This window comes from Phaseolus vulgaris, chromosome 7, assembly GCF_051622355.1.
Source record: "Phaseolus vulgaris cultivar YP4 chromosome 7, ASM5162235v1, whole genome shotgun sequence".
Classification (NCBI taxonomy): domain Eukaryota; kingdom Viridiplantae; phylum Streptophyta; class Magnoliopsida; order Fabales; family Fabaceae; genus Phaseolus; species Phaseolus vulgaris.
The window spans coordinates 7,199,223-7,211,645 of NC_143504.1; the positions used below are offsets into that span (position 1 = coordinate 7,199,223).

Below are 12,423 nucleotides of genomic sequence, written 5' to 3' on the forward strand. Positions count from 1 at the left end.
AAATAATAATAGAAAACCACTTACTCACGTGCATCTTTCATGTTTGGGTGCTAACAATAGGAGAATATTTTGTCCACTAGCACTTTTACTCACAATGCTAACAACAAAAGAGAATCTTGTGCACCCTTATTCTCAAGTACTTTCCACTTGATTAAGAGCTTTACATATTCAACTATCAACTTTATGCATATATTTATTTAACTAACAACTCTGTATATTCACATATATTCTATTCTAACAACTCAATATATATCGACATATAGGCTAGGCTAGAATATAAGTAATAGAATTTGTTGGATCAATGTTATCCAGGATAGGCTAGAACACATATATCTTATAGTCATATACTCTTAAAATAAAGATAATTAAGAGTTTGAAAAACCAATTATTGGTAGTTATTTATAAAAAGGGAAACAATCTTCAATTAAATGACTATCAAAATGCAACAAATGGAATATCTTATATATGGAATAAATGCCTTTAAAGTCATTAAGTCTAAACAAACATGAACATGTAACAATAATAACACCTTATCTAATATTTTTAAAATAATACATTTAACAAGTATAATGAAATCACTATGAAATTTTTGTTTCACATGCAATGTGAAAAAAAAGGGATTGAGAATATATTCAATCAAGAGGAAAAAGAAAATGTAATTAAAGAAGCAACAAAACACACTCATTGGAGGTCAAAATTACTTGAAAATGGGTATGAGGAGCAAATGATGTTGCAACAATAACGAATGATTCAACATTTTTTTCCATCAATGGTCAATAATATATACAATATGTATATCCAATACCTGACACAATATATGTTGAAAGTGAAGTAGTTATTATGCAGTGGGCTTCGAGTGTTGTGGCGAAGGGCAACACCAAGGAGCAGTCGCAACAAAAGCTAAAGGATATGGAGGCGGGAGTGGCAGGAGGATGAATCATGTTTTAGGGCTAGCTATGTGTTTTCTAGAGTTGAAATTGAGGATGAAGATTTAACAAATTATGTGAAATGACCCACCTCGATCTGTAACTAGCTCGCACGGGTTGCAAGTTATGCAAGACTAGTCTAAGTGGGCCAATGGGTTAACATGGTCAATCCACCTTTCATTTTTTCTTATCGGAATGTGGGCGCATAGCCCGCTTTACATTGTCATTCTTACGATAAAAGAAATACTTTAGGTGATTAAGAAAGAGAAACAATAAAGATGGAAATTCTTTGAATCCTAAATAATATCTTAAATTTCTCTATCATATTCTTAATTTTGTCTTGATAGGTTAAAAAATCCATTTTTTATAGTAATACTTTATGAAATCACTCTTTCACAATAGATGAATAACAACTTCAAAAGTTAACCCACATGACACTTAGTTTAATATTTTTAAAAGTTCTCTTTCATATTCCAAATCATTTCCTTTGTGATAACTTAATTCAATTTTCTATGTATTTTCTCATAAAATAGTTATAGGAATTGACACGTTTTTTTTCTCTAATATTCCTTTCCTTGAAAAATTGAGATTTTTTATAATTTCTACTAACCATTTTTAGAATTTTAAAAGTTTTATATCTTTCAATTACATTTGATATAACTAGTGCTCATGTATATGCTTGGACCACTTACACACTCTTTAAATTTAAGAATCATTCCATACAGTGCTTTAAGATACTTAAAAACGTTTTGAAATACTATGAATTTAGTTAGTTGTCAACTACTTTTAAACCATTTTGAAGAATCAAATTAAGAGCAAAACATACACCATCACAAAATATTTTTTTATACACACACATACATCAATTTTCAAAATATATTACAGGATATTATTAACAAACACTAAAAGAATTTATTTATTTACGGAAGAATTTTGTGGATAAATCAACATTATCTACGAATTACTTAAGGACCAAAATTTGTATGTGATGTGAGCGTAGATAATCTACCTACGATCAGTGTGTTCGTGGGTAATAGAAATAATAGTTACCTACTAACTTCAGTCCGTGGGTAAATCTAACATATTTTATTTTTAAATCTTTAATTATTATTTGATTATTTCTTATTTCTAATTATTATTTACCAATATTACTAATGTCTATTTTCAGGATATTATTGACAATTATTATATATGTTATTATAATTATTATTAATGGTAAAAGTAAATTGCAGATATTTGATTTTTTTATTTCTAATTATTATTTACCAAAGAAGTTTTAATCATTAGATCTGTCATGTTTTGTTGTCATGATATGATTATTATTCTACTTATTAGTATGATTATCAATATTAATATAATTAATAATATAATTTTTTTTAATATTATTCATATATTTAATATCATTCATATTATTAATTTCATTAATATTATTATTATTAAAATTAATACCATTATTAACTATTATAATAATATTATTCATAATAATAATATTCATAATATTAATATTAATAAAATTATGAATATTATTAAAAATTATTAATAGTATTAAATATTATTAATAATATTAAATATTATTAATATAAATTTGTATGTAGTTGGCGTAGGTAATTTATCTACAGATAGTGTGTCCATGGGTAATAGAAACAATAACTTCCTACCAACTCCAGTGTAGGTAATATAAATAGTAGTTACCTACCAACTCTAATATGTGGGTAATGGAAACAGTAGTTACCTACCAACTTCAGTCCGTGAGTAATGGAAATAGTAGTTACCTATCAACTTCAATTTGTGGATAAATCCAACATATTTTATTTTTAAATTTTTAATTATTATTTGATTTTTATTATTATTTACCAATACTACATATTGTTATTATTATTATTCATGTTATCAACATTCTTCATATTATTAATACCAATAATATTATTAATAATAATATTGTTATTATTAATATTATTAATTTTATAATGTTAATAGTATGTATATCTATTAGTTATAATTATTATTGTTTATGAATATTAGTTATAATTTTATAATTATTCATATTATAATAATATTTTTAATATTATGTATATAATTATTATGATTAATATTATTAAAAAATTTAAAATTTTAAGATTATTTATATTCTTAATATTTTTAATATTGTTAATAAAATATTTATATTAATAATTAGTAATAATATTGGATTATTTTAAATATAGATTTGTGGGTAAAATTTGTAGATAGTGTTAAATTTACATACCTATAGAGATTTGTGAGTAATTATTTTTTATGTAAAGCTGAATTTACCTACAAATTTAGATTCGTAGGTAATATCGATAGATAATATTAAATTTACTTACGGATTCATATCAGTGAATAATATCTGTATGTGATTTTGAATTTACCTACGAATTTAGATCCGTGGTAAAATTTATCAATAAATCTTATTGTTTGGTAGTGAAAAGTATTGTTAAGATAATTGAGAAATTTCTCATTTTGATACATGGTTTTATTAAACAAAAATTAAATTCCAAATGTTTATCAACAAAGAATATATTTAACAAATATAACTCTTTTAAGTAATTGTTGTTCAAATACCAAGAGACAAATCTTTAGGAATATTTTTGAGAATTTTAAAGTTATTTTATAGGTGTAAAAAATTTTGAGGTACCAAATATATAAAATATACTAAAATTTTAAAATTATGTTTTTATTTATATATATGTAATTAAAAGAAATTGAAATCAAAAGTCAAGTAAAATCTATTAAAAATCTTATACATACATGACTTACTTAACTTTATTCACCTGTTTATATATATATATATATATATATATATATATATTAATTTTCTACATCTAATACGATAACATTCCTACTATTAATATGAGTGCTAAAGATTATATATTTTACAGAGTATCTAAATCTTTAATGTTCTCGCATGTCAAACTTGTCATCTTTATTCAGATTTAAGGTCACATTTAGGTTTGTAATATTTTTCCATGCATAAACATGTAAACTTTCATATTATTTTTCACTTGTCAATATTTTCATTACCATCATTATCTGTCCTTATTTTGTAACGAAATTCTAAATATTTGAGACTCTTTTTTTAATTTGTGGTAGCACTTTTAAATATAACTTTTTTTAGACATAATAATGACCAATCAATAGAAAACTAAACAAAAATATTACTTTAAAAGAAATCCAATAACATGTTTAATTAAGTATTTGTTTCTTTGTTTAAAAAGTTATAAAAACAATATTTCATTTAACTTTAAAATTACTTTATGTTCATGTACTTATAAATAAACATTTTGAAAACTCAATCCACGTGTTAGTCCAGAAAAAAATGTATGTTTGTCTTCACCATTCTTATCAGACACCACAGCTAGACTGTGCTCTATCCCTAATTGAGAGAGAGCAACAATAAATTGCAAAATGGACCGAATGGATTTGTGAGACCATTGCCATAATTTTCTAAAAACACATAAAAAAACATAGTCTACTAAGAACAGATAAAAAAAAACGAAAGAGTTTGATCTAAGTGGAGAAGGAAGATGTGTGAGATTATGCAGAAGCAGCAATTTTATCAACCTCAATTTGTTGTCCACCCCATACCAGCATGCGAGCATTTGTTTGTTCCACCTACAATTGAGAAGGGTTAAATGAATGTAAGAAACTACAATATCTGAATTCATTCAAGCAAAACATAAAAAAAAGGGAAAGAATAAGGATAAGAAAAGAAAAGGCAACTATTTAGCTCTGTATTTCAAAATTTATCCATATATGAAAAGTAAGCAGGGAACACCAATTTGCTTTTGATTTTCCAGCAATAAAATTAGTATCAGCTGAACTAAAAACTTAAATATTTGCCCCTCTAATATTGCAAAAAGTTATTGTGGAAGCAAAGTATCACTTTTCTGCAGAACTATTAAGTACAATGCCTACAAAAGTTTCAGAGAGAATGAAATGCATTGCCTACCTCTTTCTTCCAATTAGTTTTGTAAAGTATGAACATGAGCAGGAAGGTCTGTAGAAGAATTCCACATATCATACCACCCCAAAGACCCTGAATGGGGACAAAAATATCAGAACCGTTAGTTAGAGTTGCCTTTTCTCTCTTTCCTTTCTTTTAGCAATTCACTTTTATCTATAAAACAGTTAAATTAGTCTTGGATAAAGGCAATAATAAAAAACAAAAATTTAAGCTGGTATCATCAGCATAGACATATCCATTTTTCACTCAACAGCAAACAACAGAACAGCAACAAGCAATCTTGCTATTTTCTTCTCTAACTTTTGCAGATCTAAATAAAGAAAAGTCAACAGATTGCACTAAATTTATGAATTTTATCAAAGGAAATTTTGATGGAAATGCAATTAAAGTAGTGGTTTATTACCTCAACCCCCAAATTCGCTTTATAACCAAGAAGGAACCCCAGTGGAAGCCCAAATAAGTAGTAACAGCCTACGTTGATGTAGGCCACCAGGGCCTGCCACCCACCTCCAACAGCAACACCTGTAAGAATGATTGCAAAATTGCAAATAGGATAAAGGAACTACCTGTTTCCCTTCATGAAGTAAACAAGGAAAATGGTAGTCGATTATACCTGAAATCACTGGTTGAACACTGTTCAGAACCATTGTAATAGCCAGGAGGACTCCTAGCTTCGAAACGGCCTCTTGCAAAACCAGACTGTTAGTAAAAATAAGGGCATAATAGTTTCTGGTCGTCAAAACAATACCCATGAAAAAGACTCCCAAGAGAAGTGACTGAAAGGTTGTCACGTAGACAGAGTACTTGGCAGCTCTTGGACGTCCAAGCCCAAGTTCATTGGAAACTCTGACACTGAAAATAAGAAAAACACAAACATGAATCACACATATTACATGGCTAACTTAAAAACCTGCATTTCAAATTTGCAACCAATCAGTACTAACAATGTGAAGTTGTCAACATATTTGCCAGAGTAAATGGACAAAAATCAAACTCACACGACATTAATTTTGGTTGCATACCTGACAGCTGCATTTATTCCAATGAAGATCATGCCTTCCCACCCATTGATATTCATGCTATAAAACATCATTGAAATAATCAGCAAAAAAGTTATCTTACTTCCATTATTTGAATAAACAAATGTAAAACTTGGGACTGTGAATCGGAAGGAGGAATTATTTACGAGGTTGTATGAATTCATACTGTAAACAATTCATCCAACAAAATCACTTAAGAGATATTTAACTCAGTCTATTCCCTCCAATTAGCTGGGATTACATCTCTGTTTTTGCTCGTGTTATGTGAATGAAAGTATGATCTTACCATATAGAGAGAGAATCAACAGCAACCACTGCATTATCAAGGTGGCCAGCAAGAACTATGACACTCATCATATACCAAACTTCAAGGCAAAGCATTACAGCTGATGCAAGAGATAGCCTAACAAAGGCCCAAATATCCTTAAAAGCCAACCATGACAATCCAGTCCATCCATCCTTACACCAGACCACAACATAAATAAGTTGAGCCGCTGTAATCCCCCAACTCGTGATATCAAATGCCAAAGCTGCACCAGTTAAGCCTAACTCTAATGTGTAAACTAAGAGCCAGAGCATCCCAACGTGCAGAACTAAAGCCACCAACCCAATCCACGCAATGACGTTAACCTTACTCTGAGATTGAAGGAACTTTTGCGTTGGAAAATTGAAGGCAAGCGAAAGAAATTGCGGAATTACTAAAATAGAGAAATTCCCAGCAAGATCAGCTATATCTGTCTGTTGACCAAGAAGCTTCAAAATTGGAGCAGCAAAAATGTATATGGGCAAGAGCAAAATACTGGTCACAGATAAAATCACCCATGAGCGTTGCATATAAATGCCAAGCATATTAACCTGCCCAGCTCCGAAAGCTTGTCCACATAGCGTCTCTGTTGCACTTCCCATCCCAAGCTTCAAGGTTTTAAACAGTTTCATTAGATTTATTTCTTAAAAACCAACATTGGGTTAACAAGTAGAATTTCTGCAGTATTCATCCTCCAAAATGAAGACACGCAACTACCCTCTCGATAAATAAATACTTACATAACAATTGTAATAAAGTTAATTCTCAAATGAATTGCATTAACAAAGAAAAAATACAAGACGAAAATTCAATCACCGACAGTGAGAACAAAAGAACCCCCTTCTACATTTAGAACCAAATAAAACCCACGACAAACCTTAGTTTAAATTTTCTATAATTGGAATTTCACCTTAAGATTCCAAATTAACCTCTAATATAAACGTAAACATTGATTAAAAATACATAATCTCGATTCTAATCAGAGCATTAAGAAACTGAAACGAATTATTATCTTAAAAGAATAATTAAAAAAAGTGCCTAGTTTCTCCAGCACGGACCAAACAGAAGAAAACTGACACTGGCATAATTTTTTTTTGAAATTTGACAACGATCTCGATACTCGTGAACAGCAAAACACGTTGACGTACATAGATCGAAAAAATAATGTAGTTCGGATGTTGAAGAGAAGAGATGTGGCTAACCATGAAACCAAAGGCGAAACTGCCAATGACGGAATTGATGAGAGAGATAGCAGAGAGCTCAATGTCACCGAGGTGTCCGACGAAGATGCTGGTGACAGAGTTTACTCCGAATTGGCACCATATGTTGAAAACAATGGGCAACGCAATCACCCACATCCTCTTGGTTTCGATCCAGAACACATCCTTAACGGTCTTGAAGTTCCTCGCCGGCACGTAGTCGCCGTCCTCCGCCAGCAGCTTCGCCCCCTCGCCGTTCACCAGCAGGGGAGCGTCCATCGCAATCACCAAACACGTGTAAGCCTTCGCTTCAACGTCAAACTCCTCACAGAAGGAGAAGCTCTCAGTTGCTCACGTGCACCACTCTCACTCTCACTCTCGTCACGAACTTCAATCCTACATGCAGAACTTGGGTCAGGAATTATTAAATAAGAACGCGTCTATTATCACCAATGCAATTTGGGTTTTGTTGGCTATGTTTAAACAGTGATGATCAGAATCTGGAATGTGTTAATTTGACAAGTGCTAACAACAGTTTTGTGCAGTGCCATTTAATGCAAACCAAATTTGAAGTTGTTCTAGATATTCTCTCAGATTTTTACTCTCTCTTATAAAAAAAAATATCGCGTTGTCCTCGGAGTAACCCTCGTGAAACATGAGATTCTCAACTTATTTTTTCAACCATTCTTTTTACAGTTTCATACTCTTCTCTCTGTTTTGTTAAATTAATTCCTCTAATTCCTAATAAAATAAATAAATACATATTTGGTTTGCCACAAAAAGAGTCTCTCGTCACCATCATCGCTCTTCTTATCTTTTTCTTTTCAACATGCTCTTGTGCTGTATTTGTCAAAGTCTATATAAATTCATATTTCTTTATTTTAACTTAATTGAAATGTGAAAATTGTTGGTGAAAAAAAGAGAGGATAATAATGAAACATGGCTCAAGTGGGGGAAGTGAAAACCTAATAAATACTAACTAATAGTGTAGTTTGGGAAGAGGAGGGTATAAGATGTGCCACGTCACTTGAACTTGAAGTTCAGTGGGACGATGGGTGGGTATTCATTGTAAAGAAACGGTGTCGTGTACTGTGTTGGGCCACGTAAAGGAAGTAGTTAATGAAAAGCTGAAAAGGTTTTTTTTAGAGTCGTATGATGATGGGATAATTTAGAAATAAATATGTATAATAAAAAGTAAAATTATAATTAAATAATATAAAAAAATATTAAAATGATAATATTGAGAGTTGTAATGTGTTGTATAAAAAATTGGGATTATATTATCGTTTTTGTTCCATAAATATTGAAGGTGTTTTCTTTCTATGAATGAAAAGAAAATAAATGTTGCTTTCAGAATAAAAGTGCATTTTTAAAATTTTCCAACTGAAATCCGCAGAAAAATATATTATTATTTTTATTCTTCAATTATTTTATTAACTTTTAAAAATACTGTGTTTTCATTTTGTTGGTAATATTTTTTGAATTAAAATTGTGAAAACTAAATACGCACCGCAGCAGAGGGGCAAGGCAACGCTATCGCGTCAAACTTGAAAGTTTAAAATTCTATTATTTTAAATATTTTATAATTGCCAACTAATAGTATTTTAATTAAGTTATATCAGTGTTTTAATTAATATTTATTGATTTTTTGCAGACAAGTAAAGTACAAGTTAGATGCACGAATTCGAGTACTTAACTAACGATGATAAGTGGTTGAAAAGTAACTACGAATAGGTAAGAATATACAAGGCAAAATTTTCCTTAAACACATAAAAAAAAATAAACTTATAAAATTAATTTATACACAAGTTAATAATTTATACTTTCGTTAATAATCACTTTATAATAAACAGTTAATAAATGGGATTTCATGTAGGATAGTTTTGTATGTGGGATTAATCATTTGATTTTTTTTCGTGCGTTAACACGTAATTTTCATATATTAAAGAAACTTTATTGAATTTGGAAGAATGATTATAATTTAATTGACATTAACACAACTAGAAAATTTAGTTATGCCAAACCATAATAGTAAAATCTTGCCAAAATGAGTCATGAACTTACTCTTTGAAGTAATATTTTGATATAGGTTTTTATATTATTAGGATTGTATTAAACATTAATTTTGCCCTGAAAAAAAATCTCAACTTAGGTTGCCAGAATTTTAGCCAAGCAAAATATAAAATTGAGTGACTTATATGATAAAACTCTTTCCTCCTATGGCCTAAATTTAGATAAAGTTGCTTTTGTCCTTTCGTATAAAAAAAAACTTTATCTTTAACAATACACAAAGATTTCTTTATTTAATATACACATATTTTTTTTAATTTTGCTTATATATATATATATATATATGCTTATTTCTCATCATATAAATACATAATCATTATAATAAATACTATTAAATTTGTACTGTAATTTGATCTTTTTCAACTTATCTATAAAAATGTGTTCAACCTTCAAGTTGACAAACATAAATTAAGACATAATCATCAAAATCTAATACTTCTACACTTTCACAATCAATCTCGATCAAATCTTTCTAATTCACTCAACAACAAATCCTACAAGATAAATTTGGAACTTATGACCACGTCATATTCACATCCATATTCTCTAACGCAGAGTTTTATTAAAAGGTAAAATTAGTTTCCCCTACATGATGAGAAGTAGACGTACTTAAAAAGAGTTTCAACTTCTAAAAAGAACATGGATAGTCTAACCTGAATCATAAAGTCTTGTTTTAATCAATTATCCAAACATATTTCTAAGACTCTTAAGTAACATAGACTAATTTCAGGTATCATATGCAAATAACCTCAATCCTAGGAAACATAAAAACTAAAAATTGACTCAAAAGAAAAAAAAACATAAATAAACTTAGGTTGGTTATTCCTACACCTCCGTAGCATCTCGTGACACCTTCATAGGTCAGGCGAAAATACCATCTTATCCTTAAAAAATACATTCTAAGTTCTACAATCCATAAATGTATTTATTCCATTTACCCCTCCCAAATTCTAGAAGTGTTTTTTTTTTAACAAAAATACATTTCGGTTTACAAAATTCAGAAGATATTATCGGATTTAAAAATACATTATGGATTATATAATCCAGAAATACCTTTCAAATTTCATATTTCATATGGAATGTATATTTTTTTTAAAATCACTGCTGATTATAAATTATACAAACCGAAAAGTATTCCAAATGTTAAAATATCATCTCGATTTTATAATCCAATTTTTTTCTTGATCACCAATTGTAAAATGAAAAAAAATAATTATTTTTTTAAATATTTTAAAAAAGTATGAGGTTGCTACAATAAGCTATAGAAGTGCAAAAAGAAACAACCTTGAACTTACTGAATTCAAAATTTTAACTTAATTGAAATTGAAATATGTAAATTTACGTTGTATTAAACTTTAATTGTCAATCTCTTGGATTTAGTCGTTTTATCCTCATCAAAAGTTTATATATTTTCATATTTTAAACAATTTTATACAGCTAGCTAAAAAACCCCTACCAAACCTCACTAGTATATTAAGAAGAAGAAAAAGGGAACTTTGAGTCATTATAAAGTAAAAATTCTCCCATGTAGTATAAAATACTTTTATCTTAAAATAATATAAAATATTTTGATATCTAATATAAAAACTTTTATAAATAATATGAGATATCTAACTCATCAAATATTAAAAATTAAGGGTTAAATATGTTTTTCGTTCTTAATATATGTAAAATTGTTTTATCTCTAATCTAAACTTTAAACTTCCTAAATACTTATAATTTTTTATATTTTTTATATTTTAACACCTTAATTTATACTAAAAATTCATTTATCACATAAATTATTTTTGTTTGCAAGAATATTTTTAATATTTTATTTATTATAAGTACTCGAAAAACTAATTTTACATAAAAAATATTTAACTTAAAAAATAAATTATTGATAAAAATAAAAGGATAATAATGTAACCTGGCTCGTGGGTGGGGAAATGAAAACCTAGGAAATAATAGTGTAGGTTGGTACGATGAAAGGTATAAGATGTGCCACGTCACATGAACTTGAGCTACAGTGGAATGATGGGTGGGCAATCATTTTTAATTTTCCATATATATAATTATTTCTTATACATATAAATCATTAATATATACTACAATCAATAATAATCAATAATATTAAATGTATATCTTGATTTGATATTTTTCAACTTATCTATCAAATGTGTTGAACTTTCAAACTTTTCAAACTAACACTTAATCATTGTATTATTCTCACATGAAGTAATGGTTCTATGTAAAAACTTATGTTTAAATAACCTTTGCCTTTGCATACCATATGTTTTCGGTTATGTCAAATACATCTTTACCCTTTGTAGTACAATATATATACTCGATTATGTTATAATATAATATAACAATTTTAATATAAATAATAAAAATAAAATATATTTATATAATAATTAATAAGAATATTCATACCAATAATAATATTAAATAAATAAATCATAATAATAATATAGCATAAATAAATTTATATTATAATAACAAAAAATGTATTTATAAGAAATTTAAAATATACACATATATAAAAACAAAATATTAAAAAGAAATGTAGAACACTCCATTTGGTTATTGTGGAGTTCTATCATCTCCAACATCATATGTTTTTGTATAACACACGATCATAGTAAATTTTAAAACAAACACAAAGTGGAAAGTATGGCAAGTTAGTATTTTCAAAACTTTCAATGTGACTTTCACTTTCAATAAATATAATCACAAACACACAATTCATCACTTTTCATACCTCACAATTTGAATAAACAATCACATGTTTATAATTAACTCATAATCAATATCATTTATGTCAGAATTCCACTTACCCATATACATAAACATTTGAATCTACTTATGGAAGACTCGTGCATTGATTTAGAGTCAGATTTGCACATGTCATACTGCC

General features: G+C 28.2%; 1 protein-coding gene across 1 annotated transcript; it reads right to left on the reverse strand.

Annotated features, from left to right (window-relative positions):
• Positions 1-4,248: 4,248 nt before the first annotated feature.
• On the reverse strand, positions 4,249-8,252 carry LOC137828507 (protein DETOXIFICATION 35). The gene is made up of 7 exons (XM_068635113.1): positions 7,458-8,252; positions 6,238-6,863; positions 5,934-5,990; positions 5,525-5,763; positions 5,315-5,433; positions 4,897-4,983; positions 4,249-4,559 (listed from the first exon to the last, which is right to left on the reverse strand). The coding sequence occupies exons 1-7, from the start codon at positions 7,731-7,733 to the stop codon at positions 4,482-4,484; spliced, it is 1,482 nt and encodes a 493-aa protein (XP_068491214.1). The 5' UTR covers positions 7,734-8,252; the 3' UTR covers positions 4,249-4,481.
• Between the last annotated feature and the right edge of the window lie 4,171 nt (positions 8,253-12,423).

What these genes read in the sequence shown, in the direction of transcription:
- LOC137828507 (XM_068635113.1), bottom strand. Translation starts at nt 7,733, where the DNA reads ATGGACGCTCCCCTGCTGGTGAACGGCGAGGGGGCGAAGCTGCTGGCG. An exon ending in GGAATAAATGCAGCTGTCAG is followed by an intron (nt 5,764 to 5,933) that starts GTATGCAACCAA and finishes TCTTATTTTCAG; the next exon opens with TGTCAGAGTTTCCAATGAAC. An exon ending in TGTTCAACCAGTGATTTCAG is followed by an intron (nt 5,434 to 5,524) that starts GTATAATCGACT and finishes TCATTCTTACAG; the next exon opens with GTGTTGCTGTTGGAGGTGGG.